This window comes from Ananas comosus, linkage group 8 (assembly GCF_001540865.1).
Source record: "Ananas comosus cultivar F153 linkage group 8, ASM154086v1, whole genome shotgun sequence".
Classification (NCBI taxonomy): Eukaryota; Viridiplantae; Streptophyta; class Magnoliopsida; order Poales; family Bromeliaceae; genus Ananas; species Ananas comosus.
Window position 1 is genome coordinate 8,744,176 of NC_033628.1, and position 22,734 is coordinate 8,766,909.

At 36.9% G+C, this 22,734-nt stretch overlaps 1 protein-coding gene across 5 annotated transcripts; it reads right to left on the reverse strand.

Annotated features, from left to right (window-relative positions):
- Window positions 820-11,996, reverse strand: LOC109714356 (deoxyribodipyrimidine photo-lyase). 5 transcript variants are annotated; one of them, XR_002217322.1, is made up of 11 exons: window positions 11,492-11,996; window positions 10,485-10,684; window positions 8,924-9,164; window positions 8,125-8,282; window positions 7,965-8,001; window positions 7,801-7,859; window positions 7,406-7,487; window positions 3,927-4,990; window positions 3,674-3,802; window positions 1,790-1,861; window positions 1,249-1,311 (listed from the first exon to the last, which is right to left on the reverse strand). XR_002217322.1 is itself a non-coding variant. In XM_020238951.1 (9 exons), the coding sequence occupies exons 1-9, from the start codon at window positions 11,951-11,953 to the stop codon at window positions 1,129-1,131; spliced, it is 1,494 nt and encodes a 497-aa protein (XP_020094540.1). In that variant the 5' UTR covers window positions 11,954-11,995; the 3' UTR covers window positions 820-1,128. The 5 variants fall into 5 exon arrangements, 2 of the variants coding, with proteins under 2 accessions (XP_020094540.1, XP_020094541.1); XR_002217324.1 differs by lacking the exon at window positions 3,927-4,990 and having other exon boundaries at window positions 3,674-3,793; XR_002217323.1 differs by lacking the exon at window positions 3,927-4,990.

A 22,734-nucleotide genomic window follows, 5' to 3' on the forward strand; every position in this document is an offset into this window, starting at 1 on the left:
GGGTGTAGCTACTTTCTGTACGTGTTTTTCAGTTACTGTTTTGACATTTTGTCGTTCTAGGCTGTTGCTAGCCGCTAATCGGCGATTTTGTAACCTCTTCCCTGTACAAATAGGGTATATCCCTGTTTCCTCAAAAAAAAAAATTATAGTTCTTTATTCAGTAAGTTATATAAGAGAATAATATTATATGAATAAATAGTTACGTCCAAGATAAGTTTATCATAGGTGTGAAGATTCAACAATTTTCGGTGAAACAAATAAAAAAAGCAAAAAACTTGTAGTTTTTACGCTATTGACTTTCTGTCAAACAAATAGGATAGCTAAGAAAATTTCACTTTCACAGTTATAGAAACAAACAGCAGAAAAATAGTGATTTCTACTTGAACTCTAGTTCAATCGAAAATCTACTTTAACATCGATTTTACCTTCGATGAAACATGCTCTTAACTGCAACTCTTGAGGGAGTGACCTGAACGGCACCGAAATCGTCGCCTAGGCTTATAGCAAACAATAGTCAAGTAAGTAATGAATGGGTTACAAACATAAAGGACGTAGGGAGATGGTGATTTTGCAGAAGAGCAAAAGAGCAAAATCTACTAGAGCAACAATTGAAGGTATGAAGGATATCTTCGATGATGGCTAGTTCCAACACGCACCTTGGCTTTCAAAAATACTCGAATAATACGACTGAAACCAAGTGTAGATAAAAGACACATCAAGTTTTTACCAACCAAAATAACTCTTAATAAAAAGACAAGACAAAGGAGAACAGAGGGTTCCAATTTCGTTTGTCAAGATAGAGGAAGAGAGCGACAATGATTCTTAATAAATATGAACCTTCGTTAGATGTAAGCCCATAATATAGGACACAACAAGTACAATCAAATCCTAACAAATATTAATGTACCATAAAGGTGCATACATTCAACGCTTCTTTAAAATATCTGAGTATCATTATCAATAAGACAACATTGTTGAATTTACCTAGTAAGTGTTCAACAGAAGAGGGCTCTAAAAAGATGTTTAGATTGTTCCCAAACAAATGCTTCCAAAAACTAACACTTTAATGAAGTCTAATCCACACTTCTAACTTCCATCCTTCATCTGCTTGTTTGACACTTAGTATCGTTACCTTTCAGACTTAGAGTGCTTCTTCTTTAACAAACTCAAAGGGTTTTCAGGTTTCCTTTTCTTGGTTTCCCCAACTAATCTATTCACATAAGATATGTAGGCATCAACATCAAATTTTCTTTTGCAGCCGGCATAGTTCATGTAGCGTATCTTTCCGAAAACTGGTCTCTCTTTCCAACCCTGCAGTAATAATATACAAAAGCTCATAATTCAATTATTGTCCACCCTCTTGATCAAAACATATGGTAAATACAATAGATGTTTATCAGGTAAATTGCACTACTGTTCTCTGAATTTTTAGAACTGCCTTTTTAGTTCTCTAACTTTTAAGTTGGACTTTTGGAAGTACCTTAGTTTAGTCCCGAGCATAGAGGAAAATATCCATAGATGAACCATGAATTCATCAGCTCTTCACCATATCATACTTTCTATCCAACTGTCTAATTTCCAAGTAAAAGAAAGGCTACAACTAAACTGGAGTTAAATATCCAACTTGAAAGTTCTACGACCAAAATGAAACTTGGCTAGTAGTTCAGAGAGTAGTGATGCAATTTACCCAATATTTGTACAACAATCTTGACAAGCGCATGATAGAAATGCAAGATGGCCATTTGTAGTAGAAGAAACTAGAAAGTTTGCTAGAACGAAATATTCCAACCTGATCGTGAACACCACAGATCGACCACATGCAACCAACATAACCATTTGGATCTCGACCATCAATCTCATACTGCAAGAGGTACAATGTTAAGATTCTTGAGCAATTAAATAAGAAAAAATAAGTAATATCTTTATTGTTAATCACCAAATTATAGCTCTCTTCACATATTTCCATGCTTTAAGAAAGAAGAATAATGTTCGCCCTTTTAATGCAAGAACTACATCCTTTCAAGGGGCCATTGTGTGCAATGATAAAAGAAAGTTTGGCCTCACAAGCATAGAGTTTCAGGTTCAAGTATTAATAGTGACCTGAGTCTAAATTCTCACTTCCCTGACCCCCACTAGGTAGAAAATACATTAGCAAAAGACAGAAATGTCAGCCACAATACACGGAGCAGTTGATAACATCAAGCTCATATATCAGGTAATTCTTCTTAGGCCATGAAGTAGCTCGTGGATTACCATGGAACCTCATTCTGTGAACCAAGGGCCAAGGCACTTGCCATTTAATCGAATATCTAACATATTTAATCTAATATCTAACATAAGCATGAGGAAAAACAGTTTATTCAACAGGGCAAACATTTTTACTAAAGTTGCTTTATTGATTTACTTCAACATGGAACACCCCTCAGGAGGAATTTCATATGGAAATGACAAAAATGACATTGTACATGTTTGTGAAACCAGCAACATCATAGAATGTTCCTCCCAAAAAAAAAAAGAACTACCCACCCACCCACAACACAAAAAAAAAGTACCCTTATTTGTTGGTTATATGTCTTCTTTTGTATAGGGCATAAAGATATTTTTTTGGCCCATAAAGTTTTTTGGACTAATATGCAGAAGAGACATGAATATAGAAGTTCGTTTATGGCGCACTGGATCTACCAAAGTAGTTAAAGTGTGAATAGGAATGGCTTTCATTGGACGGTGAAGTATGCTTGTGTTTCATGCATGCATGCATGAAGCACATGCTGCCACGATTGTCAAAAATCCTATACATAGGCTAATTAAGGAAAGTTGACAATTGAAGTTGCCAACTTCAATTGTGCAACTGCATGCATGCCTATAAAAGGGTTCCAACTCCATCTGAGAACAAGCAACGAGTAAATTAAGTGAGGTGTTAGGAGAAGCCTGGAAACTTAATTAGTAGCTTGTTGAGTTTCTCTCTATTTAAAAAAAAAAAAAATTCATTTAAGATTAAGGCAGGAATTTTTTCTTGTAACAAAAAAAAGGTGGTAGTAACCATAAGGCTCTTGTATTAGATTGAGAGAAACATAAAGGTTTGGGCTTGTATTTTGGTTTAGTTGTTAAAGATGCAGGAAGAGGACAGCATAAGGAGCGTGATTTGGATAAAGGAAGATCTCGTTCTAAGTCAAGGTCAAAAAAGGTGAAGTGTTATTTTTGCAAAAAAGATGGTCACATAAAGCAAGACTGTGAGAGGAGAAAGGCATGGCTGCAAAAGAAGAATTCCTCTACACGTACAGTAAGCGTAGCCAATGACCCCGATCAAAATCATGATGTTCTGACGGTTTCTTCAGGTATTGAATCTCTCGCCGACTGGATATTAGATTCGGATTGTTCTTATCATATGACACCAAATAAATCTTTATTTGATTTCTACAAACCTTGTGAAAGTGGAAATGTTATGATGGGTAATCACACTACTTGCAAAGTTGTTGGTGTGGGAACGGTAAAAATAAAGATGTATGATAACATGGTAAGAACTTTGACAGATGTGAGACATGTTCCAGGTCTCAGGTTAAATCTAATATCACTTAGAGCTCTTGACTCTATTGGTCAGTACTACTATTGTAGATGGAGTCATTAAGGTAAAAGAGGTGCCATGATTGTCATGAAAGGAGAGAAAAAAGGAAACCTATACAGGTTGATCGGCGAGTCGGTGATTGGAGGTGTTGCAGTGACATCCTCAGATGATCATGATGCCGATGATGCAGAACTCTGGCACATGAGACTAGCCTACATGAGTGAGAAAGGGCTGTTGGAGCTGCACAAAAGAGGAGTATTCAAAGGTATGAAAACCTGCAAACTCAATTTCTGTAAATACTGTGTATTTGGAAAACAGAAAAGGGTGAGTTTCAAGTCCTCCGATCATAGAAGTAAAGACATACTTGAATACATCCATTCAGATGTGTGGGGGCCTACTCCAGTGACTTCAAAAGGAGGTGCGCAGTATTTTGTAACATTTATTGATGATTTCTCTCGTAAAGTTTGGGTTTTCTTCATGAAGGAAAAGTCTGAAGCCTTTATAAAGCTCAGACATTGGAAGAAAGAGATGGAGAAATAGACAGACAAGCAAGTCAAGTATCTAAGAGCATACAATGGTGGAAAATTCACTTCCAAGGAGTTCATTAATTTCTGCAAGGAATAAGGCATTATACGCCATCTAATAGTTCCTGAAAATCCACAGTAGAATGAGTAGCATAAAGAATGAATAGAACACTGTTAGAAAAAGCCCGATCTATGAGGATATGTGCAGATTTGCCAAAAGAGTTCTGGGCCGAAGCAGTGGATATGGCATGCTATATTATTAATAGATCTCCTTCCACAGCAATCGAACTCAAAACACCAGAGGAATTATGGTCAGTTAAACTTGCAAGTTATTTCTCATTACGTGTCTTTGGTTGTCCTGCTTATGTTCATGTTCAGAAAAATCAGCGCATGAAGTTAGATTCGAAGTCAAAACCCTGCATATTACTTGGGTTTGAGAAAGGGGTGAAAGGATACAAGCTGTGGGACCCTGTTGCCAAGAAAGACATGATTAGTAGGGATGTAGTCTTTGACAAAAAATTAATGCTGCAAAAGATCCAAGAGCAGGCTCAACATGAAAAGCGTGCGAAGACTACAGACATTTAGGTAGAGCAACAAGAGAGTGTACATGATCAGGTGGAGCAACCACACCATGAAGAAGATCATGAGACATCAGTCGATCCAAATGAGAGCACTTTAGAGGAGCCCTACTCAATCGCCAAAGGAAGGGAAAGAAGACAAGTTCGTCCATCATTAAGGTACAGTCTAGATGATTTTGCAACTTATGCTTTATTAATTACTTCAGATGATTCTTCTTCTTTTGAGAAGGCGATGCAGGATAAGGAGAGTGGCAATTGGATGGCTGCTATGATTGAAGAGATGGAATCTTTGCGCAAGAATCAGACATGGGATCTGGTTCCATTGCCTAAGAAAAAAAGAGCCATCAGATGTAAGCGGATCTACAAAAGAAAGCAAAGTGCAGATGGTGAACCAGTTAAGTTTAAGGCCCGTTTGGTGGCCAAGAGCTATGCGCAGAAACAAATAGTTGATTTCAATGAAATCTTCTCACCTATGGTGAAGCACATGTCTATCAAGATACTTCTAGCTATGGTGGCCATGTTTGACTTAGAGCTACAGCAGCTCGATGTTAGAACTGTATTTTTTCATGGGGATCTCGAAGAAGAAATATATATGGAACAACCACAGGGCTTCCTTTAGTCTGGAAAAGAGAAGCTCATGTGCAAGTTAAAAAGCTCTGCTTTCTGTATGGACTGAAACAGGCACCAAGACAGTGGTATAAAAGATTTGATGGGTTTATGATCAAACATGGATATAGTAAAGTTTGTTTGATAGTTGTGTGTATTATCGTAAACTTAATAATAGTTCTTTTATTCTACTAATGCTTTATGTAGATGATATGTTGATTGCAACAAAAGATCCAACAGAAGTGCAAAAGCTAAAGGATCTGTTGAGCCAAGAATTTGACATGAAAGACCTAGAAAGTGCCAAGAAAATTCTAGGTATGGAGATCAGAAAAGACCGCAAGCAAGGGAAGCTCTGGCTATCCTAAAAGACATATAAAGAAAATTGTAAAGCAATTCAATATGACAGATACAAAGGCGGTCATGACTCCGTTAGCCCAGCACTTCAAGCTATCAGAGGAGATGTGCCCGAAAACTAAGCAAGAGGTAAATTATATGGCAAAGATACCATATGCTAGTGCAGTTGGTTGTTTAATGTATGCTATGATTTGCACTAGACTTGACATTTCACATGCAGTTAGTGTTGTTAGTTGATATATGTCGAATCCAGGAAAGCAACACTGGGAGGCAGTGAACTGGATCTTGCGGTATTTAAAAGGCATAGCTAATGTAGAAATTCTCTACACTAGAGAATCTGGAATTGCTGAAGAGGATGTGTGGATTCCGACTATGCTGGAGATTTAGGCAGGAGGAGATCCATTACAGGTTATACTTTTCTGCCGAGTGGCGGACCTGTTAGTTGGAAGTCCACGTTGCAGCGCACTGTAGCCTTGTCAACTACAGAGGCGGAATATATGGCAACAATTGAAGCAGCCAAGGAAGCAGTCTGGCTCAAAGGCTTAGCAGGTGGATTCGGAATCATACAAGGTAAAACTATTTTGTGATAGTCAAAGTGCTATTTGTCTTACTAAAAATCAGGTGTACCATGCAAGGACTAAGCATATAGACATAAGGTATCACAAATTAAGAGAGTTCACAAATGAAAATGATGGAGCAATTCGACTTGTAAAAGTGTCTACAAAGGACAATATAGCTGGCATCATGACAAAACCAGTAACAACTGAAAAGTTTAAGCACTGTCTAAACTTGGAAAATTTGCAAGATTGCTGATGACCGAAAGCTCTAGGGAGAGAGAGCATTCAGATGAGAGAGACTGAATGAAGAACAAAAGAAGCCAAGGTGGAGATTGTTGGTTATATGTCTTCTTTTGTATAGGGCATAAAGATATTTGTTTGGCCCATAAGGTTTTTTGAACTAATATGCAAAAGAGACATGAATATAGAAGTTGGTTCACGGCGCACTGGGTCTACCAAAGTATTTAAAGTGTGAATAGAATGGCTTTCATTGGACGATGAAGTATGCTTGTGTTTCATGCATGCATGCATGAAACATATACTGTCATGATTGTCAAAAAGCCTATACATAGGCTAATTAAGGAAAGTTGACAATTGAAGTTGCCAACTTCAATTGTGCAACTGCATGCATGCCTATAAAAGGGTTCCAACTTCATCTGAGAACAAGCAACAAACAACGAGTGAATTAAGTGAGGTGTTAGGAGAAGCCTGGAAACTTAATTAGTAGCTTGTTGAGTTTCTCTCTACTTTAAGAAAAAAAAATTCATTTGAGATTAAGGCGGAAATTTTTTCTTGTAACAAGAAAAGGGTGGTAGTAACCATAAGGCTCTTGTATTAGATTGAGAGAAATATAAAGGTGTGGGCTTGTATTTTGGTTTTCTTCATATAAAGTATATATCTCTCTCGCTCTCCCTGTGGATGTAGGCAACTTGCCGAACCACGTAAATCGCTGTCCCTTTTTTGTGTATTTCTTTTCGATTATCTTTTGCATTTTTGTTTGTTCGTGTATTTTTTGTTGATAGCACATGCAAGACGATCCTAAGTCCCAACATTGTTGATACATCTTAAGCTTGCTTTACTATTACAGAAAATATAATCAACCAACATTCTACAATCAAATTCAGCATTAATCACGACATCAGCCATTCATTTTGTATCTGATTGATTTTGAGTTGATAATATTTTGAAGAACTCCAGAAATGGAGTCAAAGTTATGGTTAATACCTTGTCATTCAAGTATATTGCGATAGAAAGTGCTTCTTCAGGTTTATTTGTCCATTCTAAAATTTTCTTGGCCCAATACATCCTGCAAAGAACAACGAAGTTAGCAACCAACAAACAAAGAAAAAAGGAAAGAGAAAGAAAAGGAAAAAAGAAAAGAAAAGAAATTCTGAACACACTTGATGTAAATAGGCACTGCTCCAAACATAGTGTCATATGAAAGACGAGTACATAATCATACGAAAAAAAAAAAAAGAAAAGAAAAAAAAGAAGAATGATTATTGGACTCTTCTCACTACAAATATTTACATGCAGACAATCTTATGATGATAAGAGTATGATTAAATATGGGGCCTTCCATAAAGAAGGAAATATCAGGTAAAAGAAAGTTCTCTTACCGCATGAATCCATGCATTTTTCCATGATAAACCATCTCCAACTGTGATGCATTCCAAAGCTGAAAACATTAAAAGTGTGGTCAAGACTCAATGGTAAGCACCAAAACCCATAACAACATCGAATTCTGAATTAAGAAGGGAAAACAAATCAGTTGATAACATACAGGATCAGCAGTTTGTGCTTTCTCCAACTGCTCTCTCCTGCAAACCAACAAAAGAGAACATATTCAGCCATGCACCGAATAACAGGAAGCACCAAGAGGTCATGCGCCATGACTACAAGAGCCAGCAAAATCTTCAAGAACAGCAAATCAACTTACTCACGTATAGATGTGCTCTCTTTTATCCACAGCGTGCTCCATTAAAGTCTTGCGAGCCCACTCCCATGCACCATCCAATGAGTCGTACTTAGGCTGGTAATAGCAAAAGTTGTCTGCTAACTCCCTTCTCACTATCAACTCCTCCAAGAATGCATCAACTGCCTATACAAGAAAATCAATTTTTCTTTAACGTCTGCAGACATATCAAATCTCATCTTTTGCATTAGTTTATTACTATAAAACAAATCATTCAGTCTGAAGTTACTAAGAAATTCAAAAGAACTTTATCAATGTAGTAGCATGATCTCTCAAAAATACATCCAGATTACACTTTACTACTTAACATTATTCAATTTACAAGGTGGAAATGTACATACACTGCTTGAAACAAAGTGCATTTTAAAAAGTGTTGATTTTCATACCTAACCTTTGATATTAGCACTCAACCTTTCATTATCATTAATTTCCTTAACACTTTGTCAAACTCTTTTTGGACTTTACTACAGGTTACTGTCAGAAAGTTATAGAAAATTCCATTTAGTATTAGAATAGGCCATTAGGTTGTGTCCAGAAACTTATAAATATGGGTAGTGAATGAAAGGTATTGAATTCATATATATATATATATATATATATATGTATAAAAGTTAAGAAACTAAAGCAGAAGTCCTAGATTTCAGATACCCATTATCAAAATTGGTTATAGTTCATATAGTATCTCGGAATTTGTACCTATTAATAAACACCAAAATTGGCTCCAATACCTACAACTAGAGAAGAAGACAGAATTTAGGCAATCTCACCTTTGGATTAGAACTCCTGCGAGCCCGTGCCTCGAGAGCACATCGTTGGGCCGAGATCTGCCCAAAGTGAAGGTAGGGTGAGAGCCCTGATAACCCCCTTGGCTTTGTCGGATCATTCCGATCGGTATCATAATTCCTTATCCTCTTCGTAAGAAACCCATCGTTGGTCCCCAATAGCGTCTCCATCGCCGCATCCTCTCCTGGCTCACACCACGTGATCTCAGGCGCATCCCCTACTTCCCTGTAGCACCAAAAATAATAACAACAACAATGATCATTACCTACATTTCCAGCAAACTAATGGGATATCTCAAAATTTTCTCTTCGGACTTCCAAATTTGCAAATTTTATTAAACTTCCAAAAGTTTTCAAATTCACCAACTTCAGCCAATTGACTTTGTTAAAATTGGCTTTTTCTAAACTTCAGAATTTGCAAATTTACCACTTTTTCATCAATTGACCAGTTAAAATCGACCTTTTTCAGTGAAAATGACACATTATACTATTTATACTGTAAAAAACTTTTAATATCATATTTCATATCCAAAGTTCTATTCCATTTCCCATGCAATTCTATGTGAATTCCAGAATTCAAATCCCAAAAGAAGAATCTCAAAGATAACATAATATTTCAAGGACAAAATGCTCACAACAGTGGAAAAGTAGCAGTATGATGTAATCAACTCAAAGTACAAATATGCACCATTTTAAAACTTTACAGGATATATTTTGGAATCAAAACAACTCCGCACTGTCAAGGCCCTTTTGTTATCTGCGGCCCCGATTTCGTCAATAACTATGAGTCTGTAAGTCGTCCGTGTCGAACACAACTATGACCTAGGGTTTTCCTTATTTTGGGTGAGTATTTACATATAAATTAGCATCTGCTTGACACCCGTGGATTCACTAGTGCTCCACATCTCATGGAACATAGGAATTTTGCTAATGACGGCCAATTTTGTACCGGATTGAGACGAAAACATGTTTGATATAGGTTGATGGCCTATGTTTTCATGAACAAGCGGCGCAAGAAAAATGTATCCCTCCTTGAGCACTTTTGTACCCCGCAGTGCCAAAAGGGGATGTTAATATATAGTAGTACGAGAAGGTTATGCGAGACAATTTAAGTGAGCCATATTAAGTGAGCCTGCATTGTTGTAAGTGGGGTGTCTTTAGTGTTCGTTTTGTCCTTGTCGGCCATGACCGCCTTGTTGAATCGAGTGGCATTCCGTTGTATTTTCATTTTTTGCTATCAATAAAGTTGCCTTTTGTTTGTGCCAACTTGCAGAACATATCGTGTGTTGTACTCTCATTTTCCTATCGCTAGTAAGAAGCGAAATTGTGCCTCAAAACTATTTAGCCGACTCGTTCGTGCAGGTGACGTACAAGCGCCAGACGGGCTTTCCATCAAAACGACATTAACCCCTGGCAGCACAGACAGCTGTGATGTTCGACTTGTTTACAGGATATAATTCCAACTATTCTAAAATACCGACATAAAACTGAATAAAATGAAATTTTGACATGTAGGTATTCCTCATCCTCAATCCTAAAAATTTACCGATTGATATCAGTGAAGAGCTCATCCCAGTCGATTTCCAGAGGCTTCTCGCCGGTCCAGGGTATGGCAGGGGCTGGGAGCTCAGGGAACTCCACAAGGTACTCCGGCAACAACCGGTGGATCTTGGAGCGGAGGGTCCTGGCAGAGTACTCGAGGTGGTCAGAGGCGGCCCAGACAGGCACCACGTTGTGTGCATCGACCTAGCGAAACAACCGATTATTCCAAAAGCTTAAGCAACCAGCTTTGGATAGTACTTTTAATATTTGATATTCAACACTTTCTCGAATCTTTGTATAACTCGCGGCGAGGACCGGAAAAATTTAAATGAGACTAAAGTCTAAAGGGATTCTAACTAGGTATTTCTGCTCCGATACCACATGAACAACCGATTACCCCAAAGCCTTGTGTCTAATAATGAGTGTGGAACAACCAATTTTTCTAAAACCTTTAATAAGCTATCAAAGCTAAATTAAATGAGAAAAATTTGCATAAAATTAGGAGCTTGAACTCATAACTTGGCTTTGGTAACATATAATTTAATAATGTGAATTTTTTCAAAAGTGCTAGTAGAACTGGGATTTAATATTATGTATTCAGCAACAAGGGTTCAAGTGTTGTGGTACGGAATCGTGCTGTAAACTTGCTGGCACGATACAACATGATGTGTGCCGGACTGTACCGATATATGCCGGTAATAAAAAATATATATGTGTGCTGGCACAAAATAATATAAAAATTTTATTTTCTTTAGCAAACAAAATTTCCTAGTAACTTATTATGTATTTTGATCAGATCTTTTAAACTTTATTAAAAAAATTACTTACTAATTTAAAGTAAAAAGGGTTTTAAACTGTGTCATCAGCACGGAGCTGCATCGTGCCGGTATCTTATTCGTACAATATGATACTGTAGATACGGTCCGTGCCGATTAGTACTTAAATCCTTATTCAGCAGCTTAGGCGACGACTAGAGGAACAAGGTTTTCTAATAATTTAGATTGGACAGACCTGGTGGACGGCGACGTCGGCGCCGACGGATCGGACGATGTGGTCGAGAGCGGAGCGGAAGGGGCGGAGGGGGGAGAAGTCGGCGACGAGGGCGGAGGCGGAGAGGCGGCGGAGGAGGGCGGGGAGGGAGTGGGAAGGTGGGGAATGGAGGAGGAGGAAGAAGGGGAAGGGGGAGAGGAGGAGGAGGCGGCGGAGGGAGCGGAGCATGAAGAGGAGGTGGCGGGCGCGGGCGCCGAGGAGGAAGGGGGGGCCGGGGAAGAGGGCGAAGGCGACGGCGAGCGGCGCGGAGGCGGCGGCGGCGAGGTGGGCCGCGTGGAGCAGCGCCCAGTTGTCGCGGAGCCGCTGGTCGCGGAACATCCAGTAGACCACGGGGCCGGCGGACGGGGGGCCGGGTGGGCCCGGAGAGAGTATGCGGATCCGGTTCGGGTGGACCGGGCTCGAAGCGGGTATGGCCGGACACATTGGAGGAAGAGACCGAGAGCGGTGGAGGAGATGCCCGATTTGGGGGCACACCGGTTTTAAAAGCGACCGGCGAGGGAGGGACGGACAAAATATTCCCTGTTCTTGGTGTATGAGCTTTTATTAGTTTATTTTTTCGGATTAATAATTGATCATTTTGAGGTGACTACCCCATCTTTCAAAAATTTTATGATACTATTTAATCTTTCAATTTATTTAATTTGAATCCGTCAATATTATTTTAATATTAAATTTTGAATGTGTCGTTTATTTTTTTATAGATTTAATTAGCATGCTCTATATAATTTTCGCAACTATAAATTTGTTAAAATAAATAATTAGCTTTAATTTTAAAATTTAAGTATCTTTTACTGACTCTAATCAAAAGAATTAAAAGATTAAGTAGTAAAATTAAAATTTTAAAAAATTAAAATAGCCAACTCAAAATAGTTTCTTATTCAAGTAAGTTATGTATATTTTAATCTTTATTTTTATATATCAAACTACTAAAATTGTAAATTGAAGGTCACAAAATTAGAGTAAAATTTAATAAAATTCAAAAGATGTGTATTATAATTCATATAACCCGTCTCCAAAAACATATAATATTAGCCTTTTATTATTATGAATTAATATTTATCGGATTATATTATGATTTTAAAATACTGATAACTAAATAATAGGCATAGTGCATGAAGTATGTGTATAGACCAGGTGTACGCAATGATTTTGGAAGGGGAGGGAGATGCGGTGGGGAAAGGGGACACGTCAATGGGAGAGCGAGGAGTGGGAATGGGGGGGAGTGGGAGATGGGCGGGAAGCGTGGCATGGGTCGGAGTCGAATGTCGATCTATCGTTGTCCATCCGCTAGCCCGGTTCTTGTTGAAGAAAATATCAAATTTTAAATTTTAAATTTTAAATTTTAAATTTATTTTATTTATATTTAAATTTAGTTAATATTTAATATTGTTTATTAATTTTGTTTTGGCGCAAAAAAAACTATCAAAAATTTTTTGCATTTCATTTTTTTACGTCTAACGAGAAAGAACGTGGGTTGAAAATTTTCTAACTTTCAACTCTGTCATTCATTTGGCCAATTTCTCAAGCATTTGGAAATGGCAGATGAAAAATATGATTCTAATTTTCAGAATTAAAAAACTGATTTTGAAGGCTCCAGAATCAGAAGCAGAAAAAGTTGCTTCTCCAAAACTGATTCTGATTTGAAACTCAAACTTAAAATTTTTATTTTTATTTTAGATTCAAAGTATAAATTTAACATTAAATTTAAATTTTGAAATTTTAAATTCATATTTAAATTTTTAAATCTCAACTTTTAAATTTTAAACTTTAAAATTTAAAATTTTAAATTTGAATTTTGAGATTAAATTTTAAATTTTAAATTTGAATTTTAAATTTCAAATCTTAGATTTTAAATTTAAAAATTTAAAATTTAAATTCAGATTGAAAAATTAAAATTTTAAACTTAAATTTAAAATTCAAATTTAAAATTTAAAATTTAAAATTTTCAAATTTATTTTTTGTTCAAATTTGAAATTTAAAAATAAGACTTTTAATCCAAATTTAAATTTTAAATTATTTTAAAATAAAATTTAGTAAAAATATTAATATATGCAAGTATCAAAATTTTTTTGCCAAACAGTTTTAGAAAATCACTTCAGAAAAATCACTTTTACCTAAACTCAGCCAAATGCTTTACATCTTTTCACCAAAATCAATTCTCCAAACCAAAATCAATTCTGCAGAAATCACTTTTTCAAAAGTTAGAACAAAACGATATTTTCTTTCCTAATAGTAATGGATGACTGGCATTGAAAGAAAAATATAAAAAAAATAGAGATTTTTCTCTTTTTTCAGTTCTTCATTGTTTTGCATATTTCTTTTACTCGGCATTGGAAGAATCTCCATCAACCTTCGTCATGATTGTGCTTGCAAAAAAGAAAAATTCCGGTGATACTTTAATTAGGTTGATGTTCTCAGTTGAGTTGCATGAAAAACGAAAATATGTCTTAGGATCGTACTACACATGCTTCCAAATTTATCAAATTTTTTTTAAAAAATTTTAGCGTTTATCTGTAAGTTTAATTTTATTTTTATCACTAAATTAGTAGATAATTTAATCACAATCAGATTCTTTTGTGCAATTTTTCTTAAGCATAATCCCAATCTGATTGTGATTGAAATTCTAATATATGCTAATCTACTTTAAAAATAGTAAAAATATATCTTATAGACTTAGGCTTGAATACTATCAATAGCACCAAGCTATTGGTGCTATTAGATTTTCGACCCTTAAATGAAAAAATGTACGGTTAGGATGATGTGGGCCCTTAGGGCTGAGTGAGTTATTAATTTAATAATATAATCTAACGAGTAAAAATAGTCAAAAGATTAAATCGAACGGCGGAAAACTTGATAGTACCAAACGCTTGGTGCTATCAATAGTATCCCAGCCGGACTCTATATTATATATACTTTTGTATAACTTATTATGTTTGATATTAAAATTTAAATATTTCGGTAGCACTTTAAATTATTAATTGCATATCCTTATATTTATCTGTTTAAATTATAATTTTTTATATTTAATTTTTGTGGAGTGCTACTATTTTAAAAAAAAAAAATTTTTTAAATGTATATCACAATTGAATATAAAATTGAATACTATTGTTTAAAATTTTAAATATTTTGGAATTAGCACTTTAAATTATTAATTTCATATTATTATATTTATATGTTTAAATTGTTTTTTTTTAATATTTAATTTTTGTGGGGTGCTATATTTAAAAAATTTTGTTTGTTTTTTTTTTTAATTATATCACTGTTGAATATAAAATTGAATACTAGTGTTTTACAAAAAAAAAAAAGTAAGAAAAATTTACGGTCTACTGGACTTGAACTTGAAACTATCAGATCTTATAATAACTTGTTCTAACTCAACTTATTATTATTACTTTAATCTTTTTATATTATAAATTTTATTCATAGTGTACAGTATTGTTTCCTGCTAATTGTATTGTATCCAAAAACATTTAATTGAAATCAAACATTATAATCTATTTGGCCTATCTGTTTGCTGTTAAACCAAGCTTAATAATTTATCTTTATTAAAACTTTATTTTGGTTGATTAGGATAGAAACTTTAAACAATATGATTGTTTTTCTAAAAAAAAAAGTTTGGACATTTTTTGTACCTCATTACAATTATCCTTAATCTCTTCATTCACTCAACTAAATTATCTAAAATGATTTTCGAGGACACTTCTTGTTTTAAGTCTGAAAAATTTAGAGGGTTAGGCTTTGTGAGGTTGTAAGAATAATTGAGGCCTTGGGTTATTATCCTAGTCCTCATAATTACAATTGGAAAAACACCTTCTTATTCTACATCTAAAACTTTTTTTCTACTCATTCCGCAAATTTTTCAAAATCAAAAGATTCCTTTAAATTTGTTGTCACCTCTAAACCTTTTAAATCCTTCAAGAAAAATTAAATTTTATCGTATGTTTAGAATACTTAGTTGCCTATCTGATAAACTTCATGAAACCTATAAGAAAACACAAAACTGTCAAAAATTTAAGGCTAAATTACAGAAAACCCCCCTGTAATAACCCGCTTTTTCACTTTCCCCCCTGACATTTAAAAACCTACACTTTACCCCCTTGTAAAATGAAAAATGTGCACTTCACCCCTACCGTTAGGGTTCCGTCAGGGGTTCTGTTAAGAAATATTTTTTTATACCGAAAATACCCCTTCGCCTCTTCTCTGATGCTTCGCTCCCTCCGGCTCGCCGCTTCGCCGCCTCGCCGCCTCGCCGTCCTCCACTGCTTCGCCCTCGCCCACAACTGCTTCGTCCTCCTCCGCCGCCTCGCCTTCGCCCTCGTTGTCCCTGCCTACCTCTCCATCAACACTCATCTTAGTATCTTCCCTACTGTCGCCGAAATCGATGGGCGACGACGATGTAGGAGGAGAAGGGGAGCAGTTGGAGAAGAAATTGGAGAGGAATCGTGGCCGATTGAGGTGGAAATAGCGGCGGATCGAAGGGGCGGCTGAGGAAGCTCAGGAAGAAGACAACAATGGCGAGGGGCAAAATGGTCATTTTACACACCGTAACCCCCCTGTGAACATTTTTTATTTTACAAGGGGGCAAAGTGTAGGTTTTTAAATGTCAGGGGGGGAAAGTGAAAAAGCGGGTTATTACAGGGGGGTTTTCTGTAATTTAGCCAAAATTTAATTATGGTATGTCCTAGAAGATACTTACATTAAAGATGAGGAAGGAACCACTAAATTTACCATTACTGATTTTAACAAGTTTACTGATTTAACAACTTTACAATGGTAGAAAGCATTTCTATACACAATCAGATCCACCAGTTTTAGAATTGTCCAAAAAATTCATATATAGAAATAGTTCAACCTTAGATGATACTTATCAAACTACCTGCCTATTGGACAAATTATCTCTTTCTGATCCTCAAAGAGCTTAGAAAAACCCAAAGTGGTCTTAAACTTAGGTTGGTAACTCAAGTTGTTAGAATAAAAGACCAATAACAACTTAAGGAGATTAAACAGTCGATCTAGAATAAATCTGATCGAAATTTAGAAACCGGAATCATGAGCCTAAAGGTAAAAATTTTAATCTAAGATCACGTTTGGTTCACATTATGTAGTATATTATAGGTTATTTCGACATAATCAGATATCTGAGATTTCTAAATCAGATTACTAGTAATGCTGTATTTCCTCGTTTGACTTGATGTAGTAATATAATGTTGGATTATAGTATATATAGAATTACTATGTGTGGTTCATTTTATAAAATTTAGTAATTCTGATAATAAAGTATAATCAATTTCACAATTGTACTAAGGGAATGTTTGGTTTGTAGTAAAACTGTGAAAAATAATTTTCTACGGAAAAGAGTATTCAATGGAAAAATAGTTTTACGATTTTTGATTTTTGGTTTGTTGTAAAAGAAAAACAAATTTCATGCCCCACGTGTTTGGTTGGTAGGAAAAAAAACTAAGAATTTATTTTTTGGCTAAATTACAGAAAACTCTCCTATAAAAATCCGCTTTTTCACTCTCTCCCCCTAACATTTAAAAACCTACATTTTGCTCCCTCCTAATTACAAAATTGTGCACAGAAGGCTACGCCGTTGACAGAAAGCATGAAATGACAATAATGCCCTTACTTTTAACATGATGGAGAAAGAGAAAGAAAGCTAATTGTCATTCCTTTCTTTGTTGGAGAAATCTAGGGTTCGATCCCTTCAGGAAGATGAGCCGAGTCGAAACCTAGCGAAGGCAAAAGGTGAGCGCTTGCGTTGCGTACCAAGGAGAAAGGTGAAGAATCGACCTTAAGAGAGTGATCGCGCTTGGCTGAGGGACCCCTTACTCTTCTGAGGTATAGTTATACTTTTGAGTTGAAATGTTATTTTAATCCATGTGGTCCCTAATGTTGCTGTGGTTCAGACTTTTCCTGTTGGGTTTGTAGTTTTGCAATATTTTATCAAGTTTTAGTTGTTTTGAAAGTAATTGGTTTGATATTTTCTAATACGAAACGCTTTGTGGTCCCAAATTATGTATTAACTTGTGTATGTGATGCATTTATATTTTTGATTTAATTTAGGTTTGATATTTTCTATTGTAAATTGCTTGTCCTTTGTATTTTCTAATATGAAATGCTTGTAGTTCCAAATATGTATGTTATATCTATGTGATGCATTTATACAGTTTGCTTTGTTATATGGGGTCCCACTACTTTCTACTTAATTAATCTTTTTTATTCTAATATATTGTACCATACAGATGAAGTTGAGGACTCTCGAAATTCACTATGGTGGATTTTTTAAAAGAGATCCTATAACAGAATACTATGGGGGATCAATATTATATGCCGATAATGTCGATTCAGACTTGATGTCCATTATTGAATTATGGGATATGCTTCAGAGCCTAGGATTAACAAAAGAATCAATGATATACTACACTATGCCTATTGGAGATATATCTAATGGCCTAAAGCTTGTGGATAGTGATAAAGTAGTTCTAGAGATGCTTAAGTGTCATGATGAATTTTGTGTCATTTTGCTCTACGTAGTTTCCCCTGAAATGGTAGATGTAGAGGCTTTAAATGAGCTCACTGAAGATGGTCCTTTACAAGGGGAACAACTAAAGGAACATATTAACAATGCTAAGAAGCAAGTGAAGAAAAATATCACCGAAGATGAGGCTAAAAAAGATGTAGATGGACAGGGAAAGTAAGTGAAGCAGAATGCAAATGTAGTTAGTGATAGTGAGAAGGGAATTAGTGAGCCTCATGATGGAAATGTAAGTGAAGGGGTTGAAGAAAACAAGGCTCATGCTGAAGAAGATGTTGAAGATGGATCAGAAAGTGATAGTTCATTTGATGAATGGAGCAACTTTGGTGATAGTGATGAGGATAGTATTAATGATAGTGATTTTTGCATTAATACCCACAATGTAGAGGAGCAAGATGGTACTCATGGGATAGGTCACGGATGTCCCACTACTTCTGAACCAAAACATGCTGATGATAATGATAAGGGAGCAAAAAATGTTGAAGACAATGATAAAAGTTCAGAGTATCAGCCTAGTGAGGATCTTGATAGCATGTCTTCATCAGATGAAGATGATCCTTCATGGCCAAAGTACCCTGTGTACAACAAAAGAGATCTGGACAGAATAGAGCTTAAATTGGGTATGAAATTTGCATCAGCTTCAGAGTTTAGAACAGTGCTAAGGAATCATGCAATATCAAATGGATATGACTTTAATTTTGTGAAAAATAATGGTGATAGAGTTACTGTGAAGTGCAAGAAAGATACCACTGCTCAGAAAAGATGTGAATGGAGGGTTCATGCATCTTGGAATGCATATGAGGATGTTTCCAAATCAAGTCTTTGCAACCTGAGCATAAGTGTGGTAGGCAATTCATAAACCACCAAGCTACTTCATCCTGGATTGCACATAAATACTTGGAGCAATTGAGAGATGATCTAAAATGGGGGACATCAGCAATGAAGAAGACAATGAGGAGGGAGTTGTGCATTGATGTCTCTAAAAGCCAAATATATAAAGATAAGAGAAAGGAAAAGGAGGTTATAATGGGATCTTATAGAGAGCAGTTTATGAAGTTGTGGGATTACTGCAATATCATCAGGGTGAGAAATCCAGGAAGCCTTGCTTTCTTACATGTGGAAAGGCCTCATCCTGAGCTAGCCCCAATGTTTCAACAAATCTTTGTATCATATGATGCTCAAATTGAAAAAGTTTTGAGGAGCCCAAGAATCTATCTAGATTGTATCTATCACCTAGAGGGGGGTGAATAGGTGAACGGCCAAAAAACCACAAATCTCGATGCAATAAAAATAAATGCGGAAAATAAAAAGCACACCAAGATTTACGTGGGAAAACTCCAACTTGGAGAAAAACCCACGGGACCAACACGCGAAAAAACAATTCACTAAGAGAAAAGATTACAAGGTGATTACCGACTCCACGGACTCAACCTCTCTTAACCTCCTATGAATCTTCGCGCTACCCTCCGGGTTGTCCACGCCCTCACGTTCGAGTCCACGAACGCCTCCACTTCGAATCTACGAAGCTTCAATCACGCCGAATCCACGACGCCACTCGAATCCACGAGCCAACGATCCGAATCCACGAACCGCCTTTGTTCACGCCGAATCCACGACGCCGTTCATGAAGAGCATCATGATTATGGTGATCCTTCGCTTAGGAGTATCGTAGAAAACCAGGGAATAGAACTCCAAGCGAAGCGGAGATCAAATCGACATATAGAGAATGCGAAACGATATCTCGATTTGATCTAAAGAGGCTAATTTGTAGAAAATAGGTTTAGAATGAAATCCGAGCCTCTAGGGTTTCTCAAACATGTATTCTTATGATGCTTGATCAGTTAGAGAACCCCTATAGCTTATTTATAGACTTTAGAATCAAAACGGAGTAGGATTAGAAAGTTTCTTTCCAAAATCAGCACCTTGTACCGGAACAAGGAAAGCTGTCCAGGGTACAGCATGACGGAAGATTTTTCTGCGAAGCTTCTGTACCCTGGATAGGCTGTAGCTTGTTCCAGAACGGGGCTTGTACCGGTACAGCGTGATGGTTGTACCGGAACAACCATCAAACTTTTCTGCGCAAACGCTGATGGCTGTACCCTGGACAGAAAACCCTTGTACCGGTACAACAATGCAATTTTCGTTGAAAATGCATTGTTTCAGATTTTACAAGCTCTTAGAAACTTTCTAATTAATTACAACTTGAAAATATGATTCTAAGATCTATAAATAAGTATGAATCACTATAAACAAGATTTAAAGCTTACCTAAGCATCGTGATTCAAGTTTTGCGTGTTTTGCGTCCTTTCGGATTCTTCGAAGTCTTGGATTCTTCGATCTTCAATACGCCGCTCCGGACTTCTTCAAGACTCCGACTCGACCCACGAAACTTGCCAACACATAGGACCTAACAATCTCCCCCTTTGGCAATTTCGTGACAAAACACACACAAACTCATAAATTACAACTTAAAGAAAAAACGAAGTTCAATGTCATCACCAAAACATCGAACCCCTCGCGTGTAATCCAAATACAACTTGAAACTCAAAATTACATCAATGTCATCACCAAAATATCGAACCCCTCGCGTGTAATCCAAATACAACTTGAAACTCAAAATTACATCAAAACTCCTAAAACAGACTCTATGACTTAGACGCAACTAGGAGTCTTGAAGTCTTGATTTTCTGCAAACCAATTCATTCAAAAAAATGATTAGCACTAAATTCTTATACCTTCTCCCCCTTTGTTCACATCTCCTCCTTTGTTCTTGAACTCATCATTCTCTGCTTCTGTTCAATGCCTGTTCATCCATACTCTCCCCCTTCATCTATGCTCTCCTCCTTTTTGTCAAAAATTGCCAAAAGAAAGCAAATAGAGAGAAAACATACTAGAAAAACATGAGAGTAGTCTAGTCATAGTTACAGGCCTAAAACAAAAGTAAAAACATACTACAGAAAGATAAGCAAGCAAATCTAAAACATCATCCTAAACAGCAAATGCAGTGAAAGAAAGAGACTAAGCTTGACGAAGAAATCACTCCGTGTCCTCGTCATCATCATCATCATCACCAGCACCAGCGCCAGAACCTCCAGCCTCAGGGGCATCACCAGACGGTGGAATGAGAGGATGTCGTGAAGATGACCGCTGATACGAGGCAGAAGATGGAGTAGGTTCCCAAATATCATCATGTCGACACCCCATCTTATCCATCAGTCTTTTGATACTTAACTCAAACTTTTTGAAGCCGGACTCAACTTTCCTTCCAATGTTGTTCACCTTCTTCTTTAATTTTCGCAAATCATCCTTAACTGATTCCAACGTCGTCGCTCCCCCCGAACTAGATGAAGTATCATAACTCCCTCGAGATGTAGGCGGAGGAGCAGAGCTAGAAGCAGCTCTCGGTGAAGGTGCTGGGCTAGATGCTTCAGGAGGTGCCCCTTTGGTCTGATGGAATGACTTGAGAGTGCTAACCGACTTAGCCCAAGTCACTGAGTCAATAGGCCCAAGGCCAACATTATACTTGTCACAAGATGTATCTACTCTATTTGCTTGAAGAATCCTCATAATCAGAACAGGGAATGGAAGTAGATCCCGGCGAGTTGCACCCTGAATCACGTGAATCATCCTTTGCCAGATCAAAAATGGAATGTTAATGTTCAATCCATGAGCCTGCTCGGGATGACCTAGTAGATATAGCAACACTAATCTCTCCCAGCGGATCCTCTTTGTGCCGATAGTTGGTTGAACATTATAGCTCATAACCAAGGATAGCAAGTGATACTCAGGTAATAAATCCTTGGATTCAATGTAACCATGAGTCATGTAAACACCGGCTTTGCATATAGCTCCAAGAATGATATTCATGTGAGTTGATGCTTGGAATCCTCCTGACATATAGAGAAGACCTGAAGTGTCCACATGCATCCCCAAGATCTCTCCAATATCATAGGGGGTAACAGGGAATCTCCTCTGTCGCACAATAGTCTCAAAAATAAAAGTGCCTGTGTCATCGTCTTCAGCAAGTACTTTTCCATTCATATAGAACTCCCGAATGAGTTCTACACAGAAAGGAGCCTTCGCAGGAACCGGTCCAACAGCCGTGCCTGTGTCATCGTCTTCAGCAAGTACTTTTCCATTCATATAGAACTCCCGAATGAGTTCTACACAGAAAGGAGCCTTCGCAGGAACCCGTCCAACAGCCTCAATAGGTGCGCGCTGTAGTAGTCGTCCAAACTCAGGAACATCCCGAATCAGATCATTGAAGTTCACAAAGCGTTCAGCTATGCACGACTTCGATGCAAACAACCTTCGCCGTGCTGGAGGGACATCCACTGTTAGGTCCTATGTGTTGGCAAGTTTCGTGGGTCGAGTCGGAGTCTTGAAGAAGTTCGGAGCAGAGTATTGAAAATCGAAGAATCCAAGACTTCGAAGAATCGGAAAGGACGCAAAACACGCAAAACTTGAATCACGATGCGTAGGTAAGTTTTAAATCTTGTTTATGGTGATTCATACTTATTTATAGATCTTAGAATCATATTTTCAAGTTGTAATTGATTAGAAAGTTTCTAAGGGTTTGTAAAACCCGAAACAATGCATTTTCAGCGAAAATTGCATTGCTGTACCGGTACAAGGGTTTTCTGTCCAGGGTACAGCCATCAACGTT